The sequence below is a fragment of the Solea solea genome, chromosome 1 (genome assembly GCF_958295425.1).
Source record: "Solea solea chromosome 1, fSolSol10.1, whole genome shotgun sequence".
NCBI lineage: Eukaryota > Metazoa > Chordata > Actinopteri > Pleuronectiformes > Soleidae > Solea > Solea solea.
The window spans coordinates 36573900-36587208 of NC_081134.1; the positions used below are offsets into that span (position 1 = coordinate 36573900).

General features: G+C 40.4%; 1 protein-coding gene across 5 annotated transcripts in view; it reads right to left on the reverse strand.

Moving 5' to 3' along the window:
• Positions 1-13309, reverse strand: part of LOC131462750 (RNA-binding Raly-like protein) — a 103810-nt gene that overhangs the window by 27569 nt on the left and 62932 nt on the right. Inside the window, exon 1 of one of the 5 annotated variants that reach the window (XM_058634285.1) lies at positions 10060-10226. The exons of the other annotated variants lie outside the window; for them this stretch is intronic. Within the exon in view, the coding sequence (XP_058490268.1) occupies positions 10060-10096 (37 nt within the window). The 5' untranslated portion in view covers positions 10097-10226. Of the gene's footprint in view, positions 1-10059; positions 10227-13309 lie in introns of those variants that run through there. 5 annotated transcript variants of the gene reach the window in all.

Consider the following 13309-nt stretch of genomic DNA (forward strand, 5'->3'; position numbering starts at 1 on the left):
GCATTATAAGGCGCATAGAATAGACGCTACAGTAGAGGCTGGGGTTACGTTATGCATTCATTAGATGGAGCTGCGCTAAAGGGAATGTCAACAAAACAGTCAGATAGGTCAGTCAAACTTTATTTATAGATTACAAACCAGCGTTCTGACAACTCCGTTTACTCCCAACATGAATAAACAGCTGTTTTATGTGATGTGGTATTTCGTTTATCTTTTAACAACAGCAGGGTATAACATGTAGTGCAACATTTATATCACATAGTGGAGGGGAACTTTTCCTGGATTCAATAAACACGTAAAAAACAGTCTGATACTGTTACGGTAAATCAAACGTTAGTGCTATCACAATATAGTAACACTCGAAATAGTGCAAAGCAATAACAATATATAAATAACTCAACGTTGCTCAAACGTTAATGTCACACAACACAACACACAAAATAAACATGTAAAGCTCACTTTATCAAGTTATTCCTCATCCGCGAATCCCTCGAATTCTTCTTCTTCAGTGTCTGAATTAAACAGTTGGGCGAATACGGGATCCAACATGCCCGGCTCCGTCTCGTCGGCGTCGTCACTAATCGAGTCAGTGTCGCTGCTGTTGTCCAGCAGTTCAGTGACAATTCCTGCCTTCCTGAAAGCTCGGACCACAGTTGAGACTGGTATATCAGCCCAGGCATTTACGATCCACTGGCAGATAGTGGCGTATGTCGTCCGGCGCTGTCTCCCTGTCTTGGTGAACGTGTGTTCGCCTTCTGTCATCCACTGTTCCCACGCAGTTCGCAGTCTAGCTTTGAATGCCCTGTTGACACCAATATCTAGCGGCTGGAGTTCTTTTGTCAATCCACCCGGAATGACGGCGAGTATTGAATTAGTGTGCTTCACTTGTTTTTTGACACCATCTGTGATGTGGGAGCGCATGGAGTCGTAGATCAATAGGGACGGAGCTGTGTGAAAAAAGCCACCCGGCCTCTTCGCGTAAATTTCTCTCAACCACTCGCTCATCTTTTCTTCATCCATCCATCCCTTCGAGTTAGCTTTGATGACGACGCCGGCTGGAAAGTTTTCTTTTGGCAAGGTCTTCCTCTTGAAAATAACCATGGGTGGAAGTTTATGGCCATTAGCCTGGCAAGCGAGAACCACAGTGAAGGAGGACTTCTCATTCCCTGTGGTGCGAACATTTACCGTGCGTGCTCCCGTTTTATCCACAGTGCGGTTCACAGGAATATCGAAGGTGAGTGGAACCTCGTCCATGTTGGTGATGTGCTCTGGCCGGATCTTTTTTTCAGTAATGTTGTTTTTGCAATATGCGAGGAAAGTGGCCAGCTTTTCTTGGTAGTCTTTTGGCAGTTGCTGTGAAACGGTAGTCCGTGTGCGGACGGAGAGATTACGTCTTTTCATGAACCGAAAGCACCAAGAAGGACCGCCTTTAAAATCGTTAATGTTAAGTTCGCTTGCTAGCGCTGTTGCCTTCATTCGAATAGTGATTGTACTGACACTTCTACTTGCTGCTCTCTGTTCAACAACCCACTGTTCGAGTTTGTCCTCCAACGGTAGCCATCTCGCCTTGTTCCCTCGGAAACTCCGTTTAGTTTTCTTTACTTGGCGCAGGTCGTCTTCTTGCTTCCTCCACTTCCGCACCATTGATTCGTTAACGTTAAATTCTCTGGCTGCTGCTCTATTCCCGTGTTCTACTGCGTGACTGATCGCCTTGAGTTTGAACTCTGCGTCGTAGGCGTGTCTCTTAGTAGGAGCCATTTTGGGGTTTGTACGTAAACACACAAATGAATGAAACGGCGCCTCGCGCAGTCATATATCCCAGCATGTACCGCGCGCTTCTTCTTCTACGGGGGAAAATGAAGTCAGCGGCTGCTTACCGTATTGGTCCATATATAAGGCGCACCGGATTATACGGCGCACTGTCGGCTTTTGAGAAAATTTGAGGTTTTTAGGTGCGCCTTATAGTGCGGAAAATACGGTACACAGAAAACAAGTGTCGTGGAGACTGAGGGAGGAAATCTGCATTACAAAAGGTATAAAAGGTACAAATGCAGAATCTTTGGAGACCAAACATCAAACAGGAGAACCATGAATCAAAGTTCAAGGTGAGGTGAGTCTCTACATTTTTCCAGAGATTTTAGCCTCCACTAAAGCTTATCCATTAAAGTGCATCAAGTATATTAAATTCATTTCATGAAACCTTTTATTCAAGTGACGAGTGCAATCAAATCTTGGATATAAAATTGATTCCCCCCTTCCTTTTAAATTAAAGTATCTTTCGAATTTGCCCACTTGTCCAGATCTTAGACCTTTGCAGGCAGCACTAAAAAACTCTTTTGACATACTGGAAGTATGCAAGTACTTTGATTTGTCTGGTGTCTAATTGGAATAAAAGGAATACATTTAGATTCCTCAGAACAAATATCCATGTCTATTTAGTTTCTCTTTCATGTACAATATAAAAGTATCTTTAATGAGAAATACATCACTGGTTGAACTTCATAAAACATGAAGATTTGATGCTGTCATTTATTATTTGATAAACTTTTTTAAATTTTATTAATTCAGTTTTGGGCTGTTAGTAAAATAAAGTAGACAATCTGACAATTGTGAACAGGAAATATTAATGAATCTTCCAGTACCATTCACCCCATTGAACTTTGAAAGCCTAATTTCAAAGTATACAGCCTAGAAGCGTTCCTAGAAGTATTCAATATTATCGCAAACCCTGCAAGAGTACGCGAGAAAGCCGATAAAAGATGACTGTGACAAAGTAAAGCGGAACTGTCTGGTCACTTCTTTGCTTTTTTTCTCTACAGAACTCCACCCACAGTTGCCGAGTACAGATTTCTATGACACCACAGTAAACATCCATCCATCCATTGTCTACCGATTTATCCTCACTGTTGTAAAAGCTTATCTTCCTTGTGGTTTCTCTTCTTCTTTTTTGCCGGCTCTGCAATAATGAACATCTAAAATAACGCTACTACTGCCTTGATCTTATAGCTCATAGATTCTGTAATAGTAAGAGCTAAAACAAATATTGTCAAGGGAGGTATTTCCGAATATATTCGAAGGATTAGCATAAATAAAGTTGAACAAATGCTTTCTTGTCAACTTTGACAAAATCCTCAAAATTCACATCCCTCTTCGATCCCTCCACTCTTCATGCAGCAGAGCAGATTTTTTTTTAAGTGACTACAAAAGACCATTACAGAGCTGGAGCATCTCTCTCTGTTAACGCTCAAGTGTGACTCTCAGTCTGCTGCCCTGCCTCAGTGGCTCTCTGCAGCTCCGTGGACCAAACTCCAAAGGGGATCAGCTCATAATCCCCGACCCCTTCAGGCACTGGCAGAACAGATAAAAAAAAAAGAAGCCTGGCATCGGTTTGAGATCACATCCCTCTGTGTGACCTGTAAAACCCAGTGAGCCGTCTCCCATGAGTCAACAATGATACACTTCAAAAAGCAGACGATTTGGCCGGCCGGATGGATGAACATGGCGAGCAGTGAGGGAGCTTAGCGGTGGACGAGCCTGGCATGAAAACAAACACAAGCATTTACACCAAGTGTCTCCTCAGAGACTCAGTCCAGTCATGACAGCTGCTCATAATCAGGGTTTGAATTTCCTCACTGCTGAAATTAGACTCCTTTCAAAAGGTCCAGTGTGTAAAATTTAGAAGGGTTTATTGGCAAAAATGTACATATTCTGGCCATGAGTATGTTCATATAAGTTCCTTTACAATAAAAATGAGTTGGTTTATATAGCCTTAGAATAAGGTTCTTTTTTTTTTTTAGGTATCTTAGCATTGGTTTCCGGAGGCCATCTTGTGCAGCCATACAGCCCGAATGCACAAATCCTCCAGAGCATGCACTTCCCGTTTTTGCAGCAGAAGCTTGCGCCGCAAACAAAGAAGAATGACATGGTATGTGACGGCCATGATAGTCTCCTGATGACGTTGGGAAAGGGAGGAGTGAGCAGAAGAGTCTGCCATTTGTTACAATTTGCCTGTCTGTCACCAATTCTTACACTCCGGTCCTTTATGTTCAAGTTACAACAGAGATATTGGACATGATGCAGCTGTAACATCCCACTTATATTTCATGTAAAGATATAATATATAACATTACTGTATTACATTATGAGACTATCGTTATATAGTACTTACATTAGCCAAAATGTTTCCAACACTCAATAGAACTGTGTATTTCTAATGAAGGTAACAATTTCTTTTTAGTTGTTTTTGAATGATGTCATCAGTTTTACTTACAGACGTAAAAAGCAGGAAGAGCAAGAAAATATTCTGTACTACTCTTTAGCTAGTGTGTTTATCAATGATGGATCAAATTGCCATTTGCTGCACATTCTGCCACCAAAAAGCACAAATGCACAAGGGGAACAAAACAAGACAATTCCCATGATCCCATGCTGCTTCCCAACATTAAACTAGACATTTTGTTATGGTTTTAAATGAATGACCTCTAGTGGCAGAAATTACACGACAATAGTTGAAACCAGAAAAATAAAGAGAAACACTGATTGAGAGAAATGTGACAGTGTGCAAACCCATGTCACTTGTCTCTGCGTGTGAGAGGGAGGCACGGCGATAGGACAGTGACTAAAATACAAGTTCTATAATTATTGTCTTTGCCATGACAACTGACAGATGTTATTCTTCTCCATTTTTCAGAATGCTCAACCACTGCAAGTCTTATCAGGCGACTCTGCACATGAGATACAGTATGAATATGCCACCATTCACCAAAGCCTGTTCCTGTAAATATTCTGCTTCATTGCGATAGCAACAAAATCAGCTATTCTGCAAAAAAAAAAATCCCCTCGCTGAGAAAAGCTTATCGCACACAAGAATGTGGATAATACGGTGTCACCTACTGAGTGACTGTATTAGTGCTTTGTCAGGGCTCATACATGTGCACATTTCACCGCGCGTGTGTGTGTGTCGCTGAATGCCTGTCTTTGTGTCGTACTGACTGGGGCTTCTCATGGCCAGAGTCCAAACAGCCTTTGCTCCAATAAATGCGACTTGAGCTGCTGCTGCTGGTAGAGATGAGGGCTCCTCTAGGGAGGGGGGGAGCGACATCTTGTGACAAGTCTGTCACATTATTTCATCATCGATAGAGGAATCTCATTAGGTCCTTTCTGACAGATGGAGCCACATTTTCAGAGTTGAAGTCCGGGTGGAAAAGAAGTTTGGCGGAGGCAGAGGAGGTGAAAAATTTAACTGTAGCAGCCGGTGGCAACTCAAGCATCTGGAATGGACTCTTTTTCACGTCTGATGCCGATATCATAGGCGTGAGAGTCTACTCGGGATGACCAGTTTGAGTCTGATGCGATACCGTTATCGGACCCTTGAATTGCTACTGATACGATATCAATCCAATGTAGTCACCCCTGTTTAACTTAGCGGCTAATAATACATTTGTGCTGATGCATTTACGATAAGGCCGGGCTATATCGCTTATAAATAATATCTCTATGCACACACACAGGTTGTTTCTCTGGGTTTATGAAAAGTTTTCTTTTTGAGATTTGAGGTTTGTGCTTCTCAAATGAGAGTGATAATACTCTGTATATCTACTGTACTCTTTATGATCTGTATTATTTTAGTGTTAAATTATGTGTTAGAAACAATATGGTCAAACTTGAACAAAGAACTATTTACATAGTGACTTTAAAATATTAAGTAGTAAATAAATATGTATTCTTTAATCTATATAAAATATTTGGTGTATTTCACTAATCTGTATAATAAATACAGTGATTATTAAGTCATCACAGATACTTTATACAATAGGACAATCTAAGACCATATCTTGTCACGATATAGATATAGTATTGATATTTTACCCAGCCCTAATTTATGACAGATGAAAACACAAAGCTCAAACTGCATGGCAGACATTTGCAGTCCTCACTCTCATTGTTTCTGTGTTGGAGTGAAACATTTACGTCATATTTAGGCTTTACTGATCATATTGGATTTTTAATTTTGGCCAGTATTGGATTGACACCAATACCGTATCATATCAGCTCACCTTAGTATCCAGAGATACTGATACACGTATCTGACAAAGCCACTTCAAAAACATACTGCTCAAGCTGTGTGACACATATTCTATATCTATAAAAAAAGAAGAAACCGATTCCTCACAAAAGGGACAACACACAGATGTCTTGTCCCTGGCATTTCTGTTTGATCGTATAGCAGTGCCAGTACACAGGTACTTTCCCTCCGAGCAAGTGTTGTGTCAAGACAAGTCAATGAGCACCTTTGTGTGTAGATACTGCTCTTCTCTTTATCGTTGTGAATACGGAACAGCTCAGTTCCTTTGTGTCTCAAATCGAGTCACTGCGAAAACGCCAAATCTCAGGGGCAGAAGGAATAATGTAGGGAATGCACAGGTTAAAGTGCGTCAATATGAACACTGACTTTTCTACATAATTACACCATGCAGTCAGGGGACTATAACCAGATGGTGTCAGGTGCTCACGCTCACTAGATATATCATGATATATCGTATCGTGACTTAAATATGGTGATGTAATGTATCGTGGTGTCTCTGGCAATTCCCACCCCTACTATGAATTTAGCTCAATTACTCCTGACTGTTTTGCTGTTCTCTTCATTTAGCTTACTGTCACGCATGAATGCTGGAGAATGGCAGACGTGTTCTCGTCACACAAATGTCACAAGTACTAAGAATTATAACATACTTAGTTTTTCAGGATTGTCTTGTTGTCTGATTGCTTTTCATTTTAGATTGATTTCCAAAGCTTTGTATCGGACGAGTGCATCTTTAATCTCAAGCATCAGGAATGGTCTATATTCTGTAATTGCTCATGGTTTATTTATACGAAGCGGAGCGGTAGATTCCTGCAGCTTAACCAAGGTTTGCTCTGCACAGGGTTTGTATTCTTTCTCAGATCAGGGGGTAAATTGGAGCCGAGTTGAAATGAAGAGCAGAAAAAAAAAACCCACACACACGGAGTCATTCACACAATCACACACAACTGCCCTTGACATGTGGTTTAAGATACATGGAGGACATCTGGCAGCTTGCCTCTTATGCCCCCCCTCCCCACACCCTTTCCTTAACCATCAACGCACAAACAAACATCTGCAGCACAGAAAACAAGGCTAAAATGAAGCTGCATGGAGTAGATTCTTTGTATGATCAATTTTCATTACCAGTCTTCGAAAGTGTAATCACACAATTAGACACGCTGCATGGAGAAACGCACGTCACAACACAGAGAAACCAGATCCCGGTGGTGCAGAGGGCTGGAACCCCATTTAATCTCCCAAAGATTCCGGAGCTGCAAGATCTTAAATATTTATGGACTTCATTTTAAACTCAAATACTCCATCTCACGCTCATGGCTGTCAAGAAATGAAAAGAAAAAAGAAGCATTTTCACCTCCTAATCACATTAATTACAACAAGACAAGAACACAAAAAACATGCTCGGTGTTACAGGGTTCACCTCGTTACAGAAACAATGTGAAGAAACAAAGATACATTTCCCACCCTTGCCCAGGGATTTACTGCAACAAAGGTGACCTTTTCTCATTAATTTCAATTCATTCACACAGTTAATAGAAGCTTTGCTCATTTCTATTGCAGCAACGTTGCTTGGAGCACATCTCACAAAATGAGCCGCTTTCGCCAGGAAACAAATAATTTCAACACTCTCAGGCTCTTACTTATTCCAAAAGTTACACCTACACAAAGCACTTCACAGCTCATGTGTCACTCACACATTCACTGTGAGAACATTGCTGAAGCTGCACTCTGTGTTGCTGGAGAAAGAAAAGCTAACCCCCCCCGCCCCCCACACACACTCACTGCTGGTAAAAAAGACACACAAGACCCACTGTCAGAGATAAATTTTATCTATCAATATCAATAACAGCATTCGACCAAGTGAGCATTTCTTGAAGCCACCGGTGTTTGACAACGTAGTTTTACACCAAAAAGAGGCTCTAAATCTTCACACTGCTGCAGAAAATACCAACAAATCCAGATAAACACGTACAACTAAGTCTTGAAATGAAGTCATCGTCTGCAATGGAGCTGAGAATTCTGGCCATTTTCCCATGAATTATTTTCGACACTCTCAGGCTAACCTATTTCAAAAGGTTACACCTACACAAAGCTCTTCACGCTCTGTGAACACTGCTGAACCTGCACTATATGTTACATTAAAAAAAACAACCTAACGACGTACTAACTTATGGTAGAAAGACACACAAGACACACTGTCACGTGTGTTAATAACAGCAGTTTCCCAACACTTGGGGAGAGGAAGCGTGAGCTTTTGTTGCAATCTGCAGTGTCACCACTGGAGGTCGCCAATTCTCCCACACTAGACTTTTAAATTCCATTATTATGAGAGCTAAAGACCCCATCCTTCTCTTTGTGTCAGACTGTATTTATTAATGTCTGTCAGGACTAGGGCAGCAACTAACCATCCTTTTCATAATTGATCTTTTTCCTTGATTGCTCCATTAGCATTTTGGTCTGTAAAATGTCAGAACATATTTGTGGCAGCACTTGTTGTAATTATCCAAATATTTCTAATAGTGAAAAATCTGTTACACATAGTTTAAGGAGCTGGACCTGAAAGTGCATCTGATGACCTGTCTCTTAAAGTGCAACAGCAACACACCGATAACTACTTCTCCCTTCTTTCGAAAGTTTGAGACAAAACACCTCAGCAGCAACTGCAGCCACTTACAGTCTCTTCCTGTCTCTAAGGACTAATAGCTGGCAGACACATTGCAGCACAATAGTTTTAACAAGCTCAACATCTTCACTAATTTGAGCCCATGCAGAGATATAGTGTTGGGTTTTTTGTTTTTTTTTCCCCCACTGTCTCCTTTCTCGCTCTTTGGCTGAGACCTGAATTTCTTCTCCTGCCCTGTTTCGTGACAGTGACTCCTCTGTGCCGAGTGTCTAGCTGTGCCCAAGCTGCATATCCACACCGTTATAAAACAGCTTGCAGATGTACAGTTGGCGGAGACAGGAAGGGAGACACGAATACGTGAACCTGCGGATTATTGTGCCAACAAGTTAGCCCAATTAGTCAGCCCCTGATTTTATATACCTACACGAGCGAGGAGACGTCTTGCATTTCTAATGTCTTCATGTTTTTTTAATCTGAGCAGAAAAGGCTCTTTTGCATATTCATGGAGTGTAATATCCATATGCTTTAAATATTCTAACAGGCTGAGCCACAGAAGGCCATCAGTATTACACTGTTATCAGGCCGCAATTGCAGATTATACTAAACTGTTACAATCAGGTGCATGGTTAAATCCCTGATTAATCAAATAGTATCTTTATTTTACGACTAATAATGTGTAGTAATTGATTTTATGTTTGACCCACAATCCTTTAAATCACAGATATTCAAATTAGATAAAGATAAAGATTGTTTTGCAATAAAATAAACTAATTGTTCTAACAGTTGCCTAGCAAATTGTCTCAATAGTATTATCTCAATGTTCAACCTAAATCCTTCACAATGACTAAATCCTGTCCAACTACACATGACTGGAGTAATTAAAGGAGAATATGAGATTAACAAGAACTGGTAAGAAACTGTATTTTTAGGAGGACATAATTATATATTCATTTATAACTAACCGCCCCCCAAAATGACTCATGTTCTCATGAGCAGAAAGAACATTTTGCATGAAGAAACCGAGCAGGTGCAGCAGGGATGTGGCTTTTCTTTGAGGAGCTGCTTGATACAAAAGATTTGTACCAGATCAGTGCGCAGCAGGTGATCCGACTTCCTATTGGTCACCATTAGTTCTCCACTGAACAATTAATACAAATAAATGTACTTTGACAACACTAAACTGTGTCTGAGAGTGACAAAAAAAAAAACCCAAATGATTTTATATAGCTTCAATAAGCCTGCACCCACCACAGCTTAATGTTTGCAACTTGATTCCACATCAGCATTTAAAACGAAAATAAGTACATTAACGTCCTCAGCGTTTCCTGGAGCAGAAATGACGCAAACTTACATCGATGGTTGCGACGCTTCCCTTTGTACATGGTCATAATGTAGCGGTCCAGCTTTGCGCGCGGTCAGGTTCTCGTCCAGGTGCGTAACGCAGACAGAAACAGAGAGCGACAGGGAGTGAAGAGCTGCGAGACTTTCTGACTGCAAACGAAAATTAGCTCCGCACACATACACGGGGAGAGAGAGAGAGAGAGGGGGAGAGAGGATCATACCAAGCTCACAGACGAGGGGGGGGGAGGGTCGTGGTGGTGCCGGTGAATGGAGCCAAACGAATACGAGCGCAGTGCCAATCAGACTTTACAAATACAGAGAACAAGAGGCAGAAGGACAAATGTGGTCTGCTTAAAGCAACAGTGGAATATTCTGTCCTCTGAATTCTGATCACATCTTCTTCACTCAGTTCACATGAGGAGAATGGTTCTGCATGGATATCCCACAAATGTAACCCCTTCCCACAAAATGCTGATGGTATCTTCGGAAATGAGCAACATATATCAATTAAAACTTTTGGACTGTAATTGAAGATCAAAATAACACATTTGATTGGTTTATCAATCAAATGCAGTGCAAACAACATATAACTCGACTAAATACTGGGATGGATTATAATGTAGAATGACCTAAATAGAACCACAACAAAGACACACAGAAATTGTAATATAATGTGTGAAAAGAAAAAAATGCCTGATATCCTAAGCCCATGATCGAGTAATATCTTTACAGTATTTTATTGGCCTGTAAGTAAAAATGTATATGGGCAAGTGAAATCAATGCACATTAAAAATACAATACAAAAAATACATTAAAAAGCATATTAGCACATTTTTAGACGTGTAAATGGTACATGGTGTGTATTTATAGGGCGTGTTTCCAGTCTTGATGACCATTGACGACCACTTTACACTTAAGTTTTGCTGTTCACCCATTCACTCACACTTTCACACAGCACATCTATATGCAGCGCAGGATCTTTATCAGTATCAGTTTCTTTCATACTCATACTCATCATTAAAATCTGACATAATCATCAAAAAATGACATGTAATCATTAAGTGTCTTGCCCAATGACACGTTGGCATTAGCGGAGCCCACACAAGATTAATAATTGAATATCTTTTTTAAATATTCAATAATCAGTCAAACCTGCTAGCTCATTTCTAGTCAGACTGTACATAAAAAGGTCACCACTCAAGATGAGCGTGTCAAAACAAGGCCAGTTTACAGCAAAGTTTTATTGGCTGTAACGCACTCACAGGCACAGCAGTGTTTTACTTTAATTAGCACTCAACAACAAGTGTAGACGGCACACATGAGGAGAGTTCCTGATCAGCAAAGTATGGCGACCATTTGTCATTTTTGACCTGTAAGTGCGAAAACGGGAGCGTGTGGACGAATGCCGAGAAAGTCTGCATCAAAATGGTGGAGGACTGAATGAGTCGTCACTTTGTCGTCCGGGCGTTTGCAATTTGTATTCCTCAAATTTAGCACGGCTTTCCACATGGGGAAGAAGTTAATTCACAGTTCACACTTTTTTAATGTTCTGTCAATATAACCTTTGAAAGAGGACACAATCGAGGACTCTGTGTGTGCGTTTGTGTGTGACCTTCACACGGTAAAGAGGTTCCTCTCTCCACCACAGGAGGTGGCTGCGCTCCACAGCAATACTCTGCCTGATTACTATCTTACACCACTGGCAGATGAACAACATCCTTCTCCAGCCACAACCTCTGCACACTTCAATAAAGGTGCATCTCATCTTACTTGCAAAGGGAACCATGTTGCTAAGGAGACCAGGAAGAGGAAGCGGCATGGGTGGTGATTCTGTTCACTTCATTCCACATGATTATATTAATATTGTGTGTTTTTTTTCTGGGCAGATTGAATGTGTGGTGGACAGCGAACTGCACGGAAGTAGCAGGATTTAAATCAATATCTGTGAAAGAGCTTCTCCAGAATAGCAAATGATCTTTGTTTCTACTTTGAAACTTGGAGAAAGAAATGCCTCGCTGCGGATTTTGTGGAAACTGGCAGTTAAAATGAATCAACGTTGCAGATGCGATTGTATGCTGGGCGGCAGGTCAAATTAAGTTTAAAAGAAAGAAAAAAAAAATAGCCTTTTGCCACTGGAATTAAAGTGTTTCTTCCAAAACTCAATTTTTATGGATGATTAACAGAAAAAACAGAAGTCAGAATAGCCTTGAGCAAATCTGTATGAAACAGCATTGCGAGGACATCTGCTGTTCATGATGGATTAGTACAACAAAGAGGCTCAAGTCATTGGAAGTGCACGAGCAAAATTGCACAACATCAATTCTAATTAGCATCTCTCATCATATAATTAATTTTCTAACCTATTACGCCCCAAATGAGAAATATAAGACAAAGGACCAGCTGTATTTAATTCCCTCACTTAGTACAAAGCTCTTTTTTTTTAATACTTATTAATTAGTTTCTCCTTTTCTTTGTGAGAAAAATGGAGCTTTTCTTTTCTACTTAAATGCCCTTTTGTGAAACAGTGGTAAGTGGAAATGATGTTGCTTCTTTCTGCAAATAATCATTATGTTTCCCATTAGATGTTAAAAGCTGCAGGGGAAACATTTGCTTAAGTTTTAAACTGAATATTTCATAACTTCCTCCATCTGCATGAGTCGAGTCACTGGCTATCTGGATGAGAAGATTCTCTAAAAAAAGAACACAAACATGCACAGGCAGATGTTTTTGGGTGCGTTGGCTCGAACAAAAATGTTAATGATCCTGTGTCCATGAGGCTTTTAAAGTATCTTGTCTATAATCATTACCTCGACACTACAAAAGGATGAGCCTGACAGCAGCTTTGCAAAACTTTCTGACATCGTTTGCTTTATCGATTTGGTTTTTCAGTCAAACTTTGAGGCATTAATTTTCACCCCTTTTTTCCCCAGCTGAGAGAAAATGACTTTCTGTGCACTGCTTGTTCAGCACCAAAGTACGACAGAGTATTAGGGCCAAACTGAATAGGAAAACTTCAGAGAATAAAGTCGTAATGTTGAGATTCTTTTTTATCACAAGCCAACGTATTCCAACTATTAATAAATACATTTCCTCCTCCATTCCACAAAAGAGATGATTTTCTTCAAGTCTGTGTGATTCTTTCTTCCAAACAAGACTCGGTTTCTTGCACAATCTTATCTGATGCTGAAGAAAATACGGTGCTGATGTGCCAAATATTAAGTATTTCTTTATTTGTGAAGCCCAAACCAAAATAAAACTTC